The 12985-nt window shown below is 39.1% G+C and overlaps 1 protein-coding gene across 1 annotated transcript in view; it reads right to left on the bottom strand.

The window, feature by feature from the left end:
- Window positions 1-4859: 4859 nt before the first annotated feature.
- The window catches only part of GADL1 (glutamate decarboxylase like 1), an 83503-nt gene continuing 75377 nt past the window's right edge, over window positions 4860-12985 (bottom strand). Inside the window, exon 15 of the mRNA XM_050322076.1 lies at window positions 4860-7526. Coding sequence (XP_050178033.1) covers window positions 7353-7526 — 174 coding nt within the window. The 3' untranslated portion in view covers window positions 4860-7352. The remainder of the gene's footprint in view (window positions 7527-12985) is intronic.

Below are 12985 nucleotides of genomic sequence, written 5' to 3'. Positions count from 1 at the left end.
GGACATCCTCTTTCGCAACTCCATGTAGAACACTGATATCTCTAATGGAAAGGAAAATATAACAAAAAAACCCAACAGTTGGATTGCTTCAGAATAAAGGTCCCACTTTACTCTGCACTGGTGCAGACTCACATTGAGTGCTGTGTGTACTTTTGGGCACCACAACATAAAAAAGACATTAAGCTATTAAAAAGCATCCAAAGAGGGCAATGAAGCTGGTAAAGGGCCTTGAGGGGAAGCCATTTGAGGAGCAGCTGAGGGCACTTTGTCTCTTCAGACTGGAGAAGAGGAGACTGAGGGGAAACGTCATTGCAGAGTACAACTTCATCGTGAGGGGAAGAGGAGTGGCAGGTACCAGTCTCTTCATTCTCATGACCAGTGACAGGAAAGAGTGCAAAGTAGAGTTGAGGAAGGTTTAGGTTGGATATCAGGACAAATTTTTTCACCCAGAGGGTGGCTGGGTACTGGAAAAGGCTCCCCAGGGAAGTTATGACAGCACCAAGCCAGTTTGAATTCAGGAAATGTTTGGGCAATGCTTTCAGGCACATGGTGTGATTCTTGGGGTGTCCTGTGTGGGGTCAGGACTTGGTGATTCTGATGGGTCCCTTCCCATTCAGTATATTGATTCTATGATAAAATCAAGCCTGGAAACTGAGCACTCAGAGGCCATACGATTTACAAGAGGCTTGTACGATCCTGACTCCATTTTTAGCCTTGGTAAAAAGAAAGGGTAAGGAATTACTGCTCAACTGAGAGGCTCAAAATAGGGAAAGTGATTTTTTCACATTGGCCTGAGTTCTTCACTGCTCAGCTTGGATGCCCCACACACACCAATGTTATCACTGAAATGTCAGCATGGAAATACATTCTGGTCACTATTTAGGCAGGATGACAAGAAATAATCACGTCTGCATATATTTACCCAAAGCTCATTGAAATTCAATGTTTTCACAGGAGGCTGCCTAAATCAAAGCAACATTTTCTGACATTGCGGTCATTTTTTCCTGAAAAATCCCAAGACATTTTACTTCTAATTCCCTCCTCTGCCACATGTGAGACACCCAGGAGTGCTCTTTGGAAGAGACATCCTAAGTGTGGAACAAGTTAGTTACCAGAGGACACACCAGTAGATGGAGCACACAACTCTGCAATGCTCTGCTTTGGCTCTGTGGCACCAATTAAAATTCTCACTGTTCACTGCTCACAGCTTGAGATAACAGAGCTGGACCAGCCACTGAGCCTGCTGCCCACCTAGTGTTTCCTTCCTGCTATCTTCCTGCTAGCTTCCTCCAGATGAGAGGCTAGATCTGCTTTGATGTTTACCACTGAATTTCTTTGGATGGCTGACTTTATTTACATATCATTTAGGCTTAGCTTATACACTGCTATTTATGCTATCATTATACTTATCTCCACAATTTTCTCTTTTGCAAGTGTTTAACATGATCTACCTCTAACCAAGAAGTTCTTGCAGCTTTTTGCAAGTCTCCAAAGATTTTGCACTTTGTTTGACTTCATCTCCCTTGCCACTTGTTCTTAAAAATCACCTAGTTATTCATGAATGTCAAACTCTAAAATTTTCAGCATAGCTTCATCAGCAAATTTCATGAACATATGTCTGATCTTTCTGGAAGGGCTAGTGATGAAAGTATGAAGTTAGATTAGCTCAGAATCAATACCAAGGTATCTTCCTTTCTCAGTTATTTGTTTTCATCTTTCACTAGTCAGTCATACCCACCTTACATTTTCAGTCCTGCTTCCCATCTTATGTAGGTTTTCCCAAATGATACAACAGCAAATACTTTAAGAGTCGAGTCTATAAAATCAATTTTTCTATTCCCAGAAATCTCTCTGGCTAGTGTAGTAGCATTTCCATCTGCTAAGCCTGTATCACAGTATGTCCCATTTTTCACTCACTACTGTCTCCTAGTAGTCACTCGTTCAACAATTTTTCTAAAGCCGTGGTGCAAGTTTTCACAAAAATAGAAGTTTTAAGTTCCTTGTGTATCATTCATCTGTAAAACAGAACAACTAACATTTCTTTCTCCCACTCTTTGTCTTACTCAGTTTCACGAGGCCAAACTGGTCTCCCACGTGAAGTCATGATTTTGGTGTTACCATAGTTCTGACAGAAGTGAGTGATCATCATGTGAGCATCTAGACAAATCCATTGCTGAGAAAAGGAAGGCAAAACATCACATCAGTATACCAACCTGAGAGCTGCTTTTGTTTCAGCTTTCAATCTTACTCCTTTTGCTACTCTGACACTTTCTCTGTAGCTCCAAATACTGAAAATATCCCTTTGAAAAAACGTACAGGCATGAGAGAGGGCACAGAAACAGAGGAAGAATAAAATCTGTATCACCTGGCATGAAAGGGGAGTATGGATAAAGCTGCCAGTATCAGTGCCTGCCAGATTTAAGGAGTCACTTCCCAGAATGACAAGCTGGGTAAAAGTCTCTAGGAAAAACAGTGTTTGGCAGAAGACAATATTGACTGCACAGTCCCAAAGGCAGATGTTACGTTCCATGGGCCTGTGCTATTTCATAGCAAGTATTTCAACACTTGCCATGAAATACTTTCTATTTTTAAATAGTTTTGCATAAGCTACTTACATGAAAGAAATTACTTCATTGAAACAGAACATCTATGTTTGATAGAATTATTAAGTCTATGTCCTTCACTTTCTATTATTTGCCTTCATCCTTGATAAAACAAAAATTTTGCTGGTTTTCTTTAAAAGATTTTAAAAATGTGATCAATTGTTCTTCAGTTGTACATGAGCTACCAACCCTTAAAGTGATCATCTTTGTTGGACCTTTTAAAGATTACCTCTTCAATTCACTTTTATTACTGAGATTGCTTTAAAACAAACTTTCCCTGACATGTACAAAAATCGTTAATGTACTACAAAGTGTCCAGCCTTCTGAAAGGACAGTGGATGGACATGGCATGCTGGGGCAGATTGCTGCAGCGCCAGGGTATGTGCAAATCCTTTGCTTGGTACGGTTTCCGCACTCCACTCCTGCAGCACAGCCACACGGTACAGCCACGTACAACGGATTTAGCTGAGGTTAATCCTTCTGTTGGTTTGCCTTGAAACCTTTGACACCCCCCCATTGTACCTCTTGCAGTGCAAATTTCCTTGTTTTGCTTTGTTTCTCGAAGTAATTTTTGGTTGATTATTGTGTAGTTACAGAATTAGATTAATAACATCTAATTGTACATCTGAAGCAAAACCATGTAATTGTGGGAGACTAGATTCAATTTAAAGAAAGAAAACCCCTCCACCAGGGCTTCTTGTGCTCACAGTGCATTTGCCAGGCAGTGCTGCTGTGATTGCATCTAACCTGCAATTAGCACGAGCAATTAAGACAAAATTAACATGTGCAATTGCATTATTTCAGGATGTAACAGTAGTAATATTTAGCAGTTACTGAACTAGACACAGTGCTTATAAGTTCAAATAATTATCAGTATGTACTAGTTACACCACAGAAAGGAGGACAGGCATGAGTCGGCCCTACCTACAGCAACTGATTTCCAGGATGAACAAGCTTTATTCGCCTGTTAAAGCCCATGGAAGTAGCCAATGGGGAAGAGAGGATGCGCAGTTTTGGCACTGTTGAAAGAGTGGGACTCAAACACCACTTTCAGCTTACTTTTGGATTGTCACAGAGCTCATGTGTGACATAATAGAGAACAAACTTAATATTGAGTATTTCTGAATTATTCTCCTCTGCCTTCAACATTTCATATCAGTTTTGTAAGTCCTATAAAGGTACCCAAGGATTTAAAAGTAAAAATTACTTGAGCATGAATTAATGCTGTGATCTGTGTGCATGAGGAAGCCCCAGGCACACAACAGGCTTTTATATACTCCTACCATTTTGGGAATGCAACTCTACCAGTTCTACCATGCCTTTCTCAAAGGACATTTCTTGTCCTTTATGGACAAGATCAAATGCTATTTGAAAAGCATCTTAATGAACCATTGAAGGATACAAATGAAAATACATTTCAATTCAGTCTCACAGAAATAAAGATGAATCTGAACCTGTAGGCACAAACTTCAACTAGAAAAACCGAGATGTTCAGAGTGCAAAACTGCTGGTATCAAAATGAAAGATCCCAGTCATAAAACTCAGGGCCCAATCCAGGAAGGGTTTCCAGTTACACCTGTGGGAGTTAGAAGCACTAAAATCACATATAACCACACTCTAATGATTAGTACTAATCTAACACAGAAAGTCACAGTACTCAGATGGGGTCTACTGACTCTAGGCATACTGATTTATGTGAGTGATTTTTGCACATGGACCCATCACAGAATGCCCAAAGGTCTCCCAAGATGCAGCCACATAACTAAGAGCAAAAGCTGCCTCAGCATCCCTTCTGTCTAAATAGTTCTTTCCTTTTCTTTTGAAAAAATTGTTGGGGGTAGACAAGAAATTACGGTCAACTCAACCAATGGATCAGGTTCCATACTGATTTATCCATGTACCTCACTACTTCCAGAATTTGGTTTAGCATCCTGAGAGATGGTGCTTGCCAGTAATTAGGAGAGGGAGTTCATGAGCCAATCTCAACTAGCTAGAACAGACAAAAAAAAAATCAAATGCATTTCTGCACAGACAACTTATCCCCTGCAAGAGTAAGATAAATTGTGACATGTTTTCATCCACAACATTTATTAAAGATGATATGGGCGCAGCACACAGATAAACCACATCCTGAAGCAGGGTTAAACCAGGTTTCACATTTTAAAGCCGAAGTGCTATCTGGAGTGTTCATAGGTACCTTTTTTTATATATATGCCCCTGCGGTTTGAGATTGACAAATGACAAACACAGACTATATTTATAAGGGTGTAATTTACTTCACTTTTTATTAAAATCATCAGCTACAAAATAGACATCTTGTACATACTAATCTTAAATAAGCAACAATAAGAAAATCGTGTTAGTCATGAAATATTGTGCACCTGGGACACGATAAAGGGTCAGAAATAATAGAAATTATATGGAGATCAGATAAGGTACTCACATCACACTGGAAGGTAAATCTATAGCTTTGAAGAAACCAGGGTACATATTGATCAGAGACCTATTTTCTGCAAAAGTGAAAAAAATTCCAGTTTGCTCTCATTTAAACATTCTCTAGCCACTACTGCTACAGAAAGGAACTTTGTTACTTCAGTCTGACATGTGCCATAAGTGTCACAGTATATGGAAACAGAGAAATGCACTAAAAACACAAAGAGAAATGAGACAGTAACACTCTGATAGTGGTGGTGTCACAAGACACCATGGACCAAAATCTTAGCTGATGAAAGGTGTCATAACTTCTTCACAAATCATAGATCAAGTACTCACCATAAACAATCCTGACACTGTATTGTCTTTTCCTTCAAGGTCAAAAAAAAAAAAAAAAAAAAAAAGAAGGAGAAGGGATAACAATCCTGTCTATCTCAGGAAGCAAAGTCATCCCATCCATCCAGCACTCCTTGTGTACTTTGCACTCCACCCAGAGTGACTGGGAGGCAAAATAAGCCTTACAGGCCCTGTAAGGTATGGGCTTTCCAAGATCCTGGTAGCTGGTACAGCCAGAAGACAAGTCAATTAATGATTGAGTGATTTGTGAGTATTAAAAGGCAAAATCCAGGGGTCACATTGTGATACTCATTTTTATATTACTATCAACATGGATTTGGTTTAAAGTTCAGTGGATCAATATGATAAGCACAACCGTATTCACCTCCAGGACACTGTTATAGGCATCTGTCAGGGGCTGCAGGATGGCTCTCGCTCCTAACTACTGCTCTGATACTATGACCTCCTTGGTTATCATGACCTTGCTAAACTTTTCACACCATCATCTTGAAGATTGGAAGTAGGAATTTCATGCAATGTTAGATCCTAGTACAGTGTAGAAAATGAAAATAAGGAAGCATTGTGTTTAAAGACAGCTTCCAGGACAGAAAATATTATAGCAGAAAGGTTCTTATTGGTCAGTGCTACCTCAAATACAGAACAAGGAATAAACATTAAAACATTAAAGTTAAGTAGATGTTGATTACAAGGTGAAAGACATGGCTATTTCCATTAGTTTGCTGAAAGAACTTCATCCCAAGAAATACATTTCTATCTTTATAAAACAGATACTTTTTATAGAATAAAATTAACTCTTAACACAAACACAAAGTGCAGAACTTAGTTTTCTAACCTAAAATTGACCAAAAATGTTCAAGCTGTTCATATCCTACAGTCACAGGAAGACCTTCTCTGATTACTACTAATGTAATTTCAGAGTCAACTTACAAATTATACACTGACAACATAAGATCAAGTCATCTCAAATCTGTAGGAAAATACAAACAAATAATGTAATAAGTAATTCTGCTATATTATTAATATATAGTCACCATGCATAAAAATATGCATCTTTTGGGTAAATATTGTTTTTCTCTGTTACAATTTTAAAGTGCATCTAAAAGCTTCTAAGTAAGTCTTTACACTTTAAAAATAGAAGGTGAACAGCAGTTCAGAAATGATAGGCAACTCTTGTTAACAAAGACTTAAGAAATTCTAAGGGTTATTCCAATATTCTCAGCTGTGCTAAAGATGTGGTGATATTTTGGGTACACAACACTGCAAACACTGACTGGACCCAATGACTGTGTTTCGTAGAATCACAAAATCCTGTAGGCTGGCAGGGTCGATATTGGTTACTCAGGACTTTGTGCAAGAGGTTCCTGCAAACCTCCCAGTGTGGTGACTGTGCTGAGCCTCGTTCTAGTCTGCCTGTGCTCACAGTAGAAAACCTGGGCAATCCACTTAGTTAGGGCCCTTGAGGAAAGCTTCATGTAAGTCCAAAATTTCCAGTCTTATCAGTTTCATTACCAACCAAGCTAAAATATTGACAGAGTAGATAATTAACTAGCATCTTTAGGCTCACTGAGCTAAACCACTCCTCACAGCAACTTCAGAGGAATATTGCCTGCATACATGAGTGACCAATTTGAGCTATACTGTGCACAGGCACCCAGTAAATAGCTGCCTTCCCTGGGACATAGACAACATTTGCAGAAGCACTCCCTTCTTGAGGAAACACTCCTTAAAATGGTAGCAATGGTGCTGCAAGTACCAGCTTGTCCCAGCCCCCATCAACAAGTACTTTCCAGTGAAGGGGTGTTCTACCTGCAAAGTTCTCAACATCAATCTATAAAATGACAGTTACCAAACTATATGTCAAGCTTTTTACTACCTTCACAGAATAACACCAGAATGCTGCTGCCACTCTTTCTCCAAAAATATCACACGTGAGCAGCACCTGGCTCTCTGGATCTACAGCTACAAGTCCTTAGCAAGAAGTTCAATTTCATCCAGCAAGAAGTCCATGTCCTCCCGGCTAACTTGTGGGCTGATCACCACCTGACGGAAGAAGTTGACTTTGCCCCGGTGAGGCTGGTACCCAAGCATCATGCTGCCCTTCTTCATCATCCTCTCTTTAATTATAGGAGCAACCTGAAAGTAGACACAAAAAAAGGTTGATGTCACTCTCGGAAATAGAGCATTTTTGGGCAGGAACTGTATTTTGTGACCTAAAAAGTTTTTTTGAAGTGTCTGAGTTTTGCACCTCTTGCCTGTCTTCCCACTGCCTGCTCCAAGTAACAGAAAAGCTCAGGCCTGCAGGTTTAGAGGCAGACTGCACTGAGACCCTCAGGTTCTGGGACTCCTGAAAGTATTAGAACAAGATCTAAACCCCTCAAAAGCCTGCTGTTTGAGGCATTCATCTGTGGCATGGGAAAGACTGGGTTAAGGTCCCTAGTCTTCCTAATTTAGATCAAAGGTTTGAACCCAGGAAGAGCATCAGTCTCAGCTAGTTAAAGGGAAGGTCTGTCTCCTTGTACTAATTAGGCTAAAAATTAATTCTCCCCCTTTATGGCCCTTCTCCCACCACATCTGCAAAGCAGCTGCCCTTAGAGGACATTCTCAATTGAATCCTTGTGAAACTTAATCTGCCAAAGGAGTCCATTAAGGGAGAAGACCTGATCCTGAAACTTAAGATTTCATCTCTTAGATTTTGGCATAAATAGCATTTGTCTATACCACTCTTGCATGGGATGAAATCTCACAGGTGTCTTGCTGCAGACAAAAGCATGAGTGAGATTGGTAGAATCAGGTCCTTACAGCTGAGCACTTGATCTCATCCCAGCAGGGCTGTTAACTTTGGGAACTAATCTTGTGCTTAACTTTAGGTATGTGAGTAGTTCTGTGTTCTCATGCTTGAAATAGGTCATAAGTTCAAATGAATTGCTGGACTAAGTACTCTATTCTTTGGAAAACAGAATTCGACAAATTCAACAAATAAGTAATTTGACAGAAGTAGTATTTTTAAAAAGGTCTTGCATTTTAATACATTATTAAAATATTTAATCTATTATATATTTAGTATATTCTATATACATTTAATACATTAGTAATAACACCAAGGTATTTCAGAACAGTGAAGGTATTCTTTTTCTTCTTTCCATGATGGTTTGACTTTGAATCAAGAAAACAGGCATGTGACCTAAAAAGTTTGTGCCAAATACTACCACCTGATTTGCAAAAGAAAAACGATGATGCCAACCTTACCTTAATAGATTTGTTTTTATGGTCTATATTAGTAGGTAAGTCCCGTACAATTTGCTTAGGTAGAAATAGGTAAAGTTTTCAACACTAACAGCCTAGCTTTCCCATATTTCTTTAGTGGTACATGTCTAAACTACAGCTGTTTCAAAATGTGTATCCAATTCAGAGGTGGAGTGTTTATGGCTCCAACTTGATTTGTCTCTCTGGCAGATAAACGTAGGTTGTTTATTTAGAGTTTGTTTTTTTAAACTACGAGAGTGGTAGAGTCACAATTCTAACTGAAGTCCAGTGTGCAACATCAGTATAAATTGTTCTGCCTCAGGGTCATCGTGAGCAGGTCACATCCTTGGTGCCACAAGGGGTAACCCCAGCAGTTGTGGCCTGAAATAACCATGACACTGTGACATTGTGCCCAGGAGACGTTGTGCTGAACACCACATACATACAGAAAAGAAAGAATTCCTCCACCTCTGTACTTGACAAGAACCCCCAAGTGACTTCTGCTCAAGGAATAAAGACACTACAAGTGCAAGGGGAGAAGTGAATTCTTCTTAATACACTTTCTCGGGCTCTTCTTTAAGATTCAAATCCCTGTGGCAACTTTTAGCCTTTATTGATGTTCCATCTGAGTTATTTCATCTTTTGTATCACACTATTGATTCTCTTCATCTCAACACCTGGTGCTCCACAACCCATCATCCTAAAATGTGCAGTAGCAAAAATGGAGACCGTGAAAGCAAAAACATTTATGGCTTCAGTAATTTGAGGACTTTAAATATACTGCATTCCAATAGGTCTTCTCTCATGAAAAGGAAAGGTAGAGAAACCTCATTTTCTTGATTTCATCTATTATCTCATTCATCCTTCATGCTAATGAAGCTCTCCTCTTAATCTGAAGTTTGTCCATCCCTTTTTGAATCCAAAACAAACACTTCCTACATAAAGAAATAAACCAAACCAAAACAAAATCTTATGAGCTTTTGACAGAATTACTTTTGGAAAGATTTTCCATCAAGTATTTTGCATGTGCTATTTGCTAAAGTTGTGCAGTCAGTGTAACAAAACTGTCAGGGATTGTATCCGCAGAGTGCAGTAAGGAACAGAATCTGTGTCCAAATGCTTAAGTACATGTCTCACAAAAGAACGATTAAATGATACATGCATGCTAAGGCAGGAGCACAGGGTCTGACTGCTAACAGAAGGGAAAAGCAACTACCACTTTGCAGCAGAAAAATTAGACCTATAAGAAACTAATTGCCTAGTGAGGAGTTCAATGACTTTAATTCCCAGGAAAGTCAATGAGACCTGGGGATGCTCAGATATCAGAAAGAGCTGCACAGGTCCATTCAGGATAGGCTTCTCGGAAAGCAATTTAGTGAGAGTGAGATTGTTTCACCAGTCCAATTATTTTACTACAGAACTTAATTCAAATTGTAAATCTAATTCTTTTTGTGGCCCACCAGTGGAGCAGTCTCAGAATTTCAAGTGTAATATATCCTAAACCCAAAGTTCTCTTCTCTCCTTTGCTCCCTTTACCTTTTCCTTCCCACTGCTAGTCTTCCCTGTCAATCCATCCTGGAGATTATCATTTCAAATGCTCACTACAGCAGCATAACACCTATCAGGCAGGTCCTTCTTCCACCTAGGAAGGTGGGGAGAAGGTGCCATGTGTGGGAGGCCATCCTGTAGCGGAGCTGCTCACATTGCTCTGTGCAGCCAAAGGTCCATGGAACTGCTTTGTCTGAGAACTGATGGGTGCACCACACTCTACCTGTGGAGACTCACACAGAGGCTGTAACAGCTCTACTTCCCTTACTAATAATAGTAAAGTTTTTTTTTTTAAATAGACCAGAAATTACAGAGCAGTTTAGCTCCTTCTCTACCTACTCGAGTGACAGGATAATCTGGTCTCTCACTCTCGGTCAGCACTTAGCTAGACTAAAAGCAATAGAAAGTCTGAGCCCTAAAGTTTAAGCTGTTTCTATCAAGAGTCCAGACTACAGCTGATCCTCCTATATATTTATAACAAAGATACCAGTGTTACTTCCCAGCACATATACACACACAGAGCAGTGCAATAAGTAGCCAGGACCAGCCTGGGCACTACAGATGAAATCCTAGTGCACCAGGAGGATCAGGACAGCAACGTATCTCCCTCTCCATATCCCAAGTATCCTTGAGAAAAGTGATTCTGCACAGTCATACCACAGGGTAATATCTTAAAACCACTGGGTCCCACTGATTGACTGATCAGTGGCATTTAATCCAAGTTTCTCCAACACTTTAAGAATTTCCATCAGGCTCAGGTCACGACAGCGTAACGCACTTCAGCAACCACCCTTAAAAACTGACTCAAAAAAAGAGCTGAGCACATTCTCAGGCGAGGAATCACATACCTAGTGTCTTGTAGAGCTAGTTCCCAAGTTTGGACAATAAAAATCTTTTCAGAGGACTTAATAAAATACCTATTTGAGATAATTTCATCTTCTTCTTCCAGATAGTAAGACCTCAAAAACAATTCTCAAAGTGGTGAAACTATGTAAGCCTGGTTCTTAAACTAAAAACAACCTCCTAGCACATGGGTTTCTTGTGTAAAGTGAAATCTACAGAGCAGCTCTGTTAAATAGGTGGTGTTCTCACTCCATTAGTCACAGCACAGTATTATGGTTTGGTATTCATTCACTATTATCTACCTCTTATTGAACAGCATGGACATTTGTGAGAAGAACTGGTTTGTACATTTTATTGTAATAACAAAAACAAAACAAAACAAAAAATCATAAGGTAACCAAGTGCCTAATTTTTCAAATCACATAATCCCATTAACTTCTAAAATACACACCCCACCTGCACTAGTGCTGCTGGGTATGGATAGCCAAATAAGTTGTCCTAAAGAGAAGGTGAATTTCCCAACAAATATGCTACCTTGTTCATTTTGCTGAAATAAAGAAATCAGCACCTACTGGTTTTAATTAGCCTCTTATTTTTCTGCACTAATGTCGTCTCTGACAACTGCAATTAACAGATATGCTGAAAATGCAAGAAAGCTCAGGTTGAACAACTGCAGAATAGCTTGTTGATAATGGAAGACCACGTCAACCTTGATTATAAATTTCTTTCTTGATGCCCTCCTTTAATCTGCAGTGATTTCATTTTAGACCTAATTCAATATTTTCAAACTGAGTCCCACTAATATCATCAAAAATTATATTCTACATCCCTGACACCATATCTCTGCTACCTGAATGCTACCTGTACTGTCATCCTTCTCACATCATCCTCACAGTTGGATAGTCTAGTCATACCTGATGCTGCATATCACAACAGTTTATTCAAACCGTAGGCTACAGGTGATAAGCTTTATATAACATTCTATAATTTTTTTATTTAAACATTAAGTCAAAAGGAATGTTGCAAAACACTAAGGCAAAAGGAGTTGCAAAATTGCTAAAAATGCTGGGAAAAAATATTCTGCTTAAGCAACGAATTTATGAGAATACATGACTTCAGAGAAAAAAAAAAAAAGTCATGAATTTGACAAATATCCCAAGACAGCATTAGCCAAAAAAACCCACCACCAAACAAGTAAAGCCTAAAGCTTTTCTAAACTTTGGAAATGAAAATATTTTGAGTATTTGTTTCAAAATAGTGTTTTCAATTAAAACTTAAATTCAATTGGAAATTGACCCATTTTTATTGCAGCCAGTAGGAAAGAACTGAGGATATTGAAACTAAGCAAATTGCTTCATTTCAGCTTGCCTGAAAACAAAAATCCTTTCTGATCAACTAAAACCAAGAATTGCTTCCAGTTTCTCAATTCAATGGCCAAACCAAAAAATCCATTATTTGTACAACCATAAATATGTGGGATCAAAAGTGCTGACACTGCTTGACTGAAACAGCTGTAGAATTTTTGTCCCTCAGAAAAGACAGAAAGTATGAGAAAACTCATGGGACTGTCTGTTCTTTTGGCAAAACCTGTCTGGACATCCCAAGTGAACCGCTTTGAGTAGTGTGGATGACTAAATGTGCCAGCCCAGCAAGTATTACAAAGACAGAATGCTTACAAAAACTAGTGTTAATACTGACAACTGCTATTCAGAAACATTTTTCCAAATCTGTAGAACAATTCCCAGGTCACTGTGCATCCATGCAACATAAAGCTAAAGAGCTATTCCAGCTGCTGGCAGCAGCAACTCCCAGTCACCAGACCCCATTCTGCTTCTGATATTAATTTCCAAATTGCCATGGACTTCAGTAGAAGCAGAATGCAATTATCTAAATTTCCTTCTTATGTGTCTGCTTCAGGTGGCAGTTTGCAAACAGCCTTCAGCTTTTACTACAGAAAG

This window comes from Myiozetetes cayanensis, unplaced genomic scaffold (assembly GCF_022539395.1).
Source record: "Myiozetetes cayanensis isolate MyiCay16 unplaced genomic scaffold, myiCay2020 scf1, whole genome shotgun sequence".
NCBI lineage: Eukaryota > Metazoa > Chordata > Aves > Passeriformes > Tyrannidae > Myiozetetes > Myiozetetes cayanensis.
This window is presented reverse-complemented; position numbering and strand designations above follow the sequence as displayed.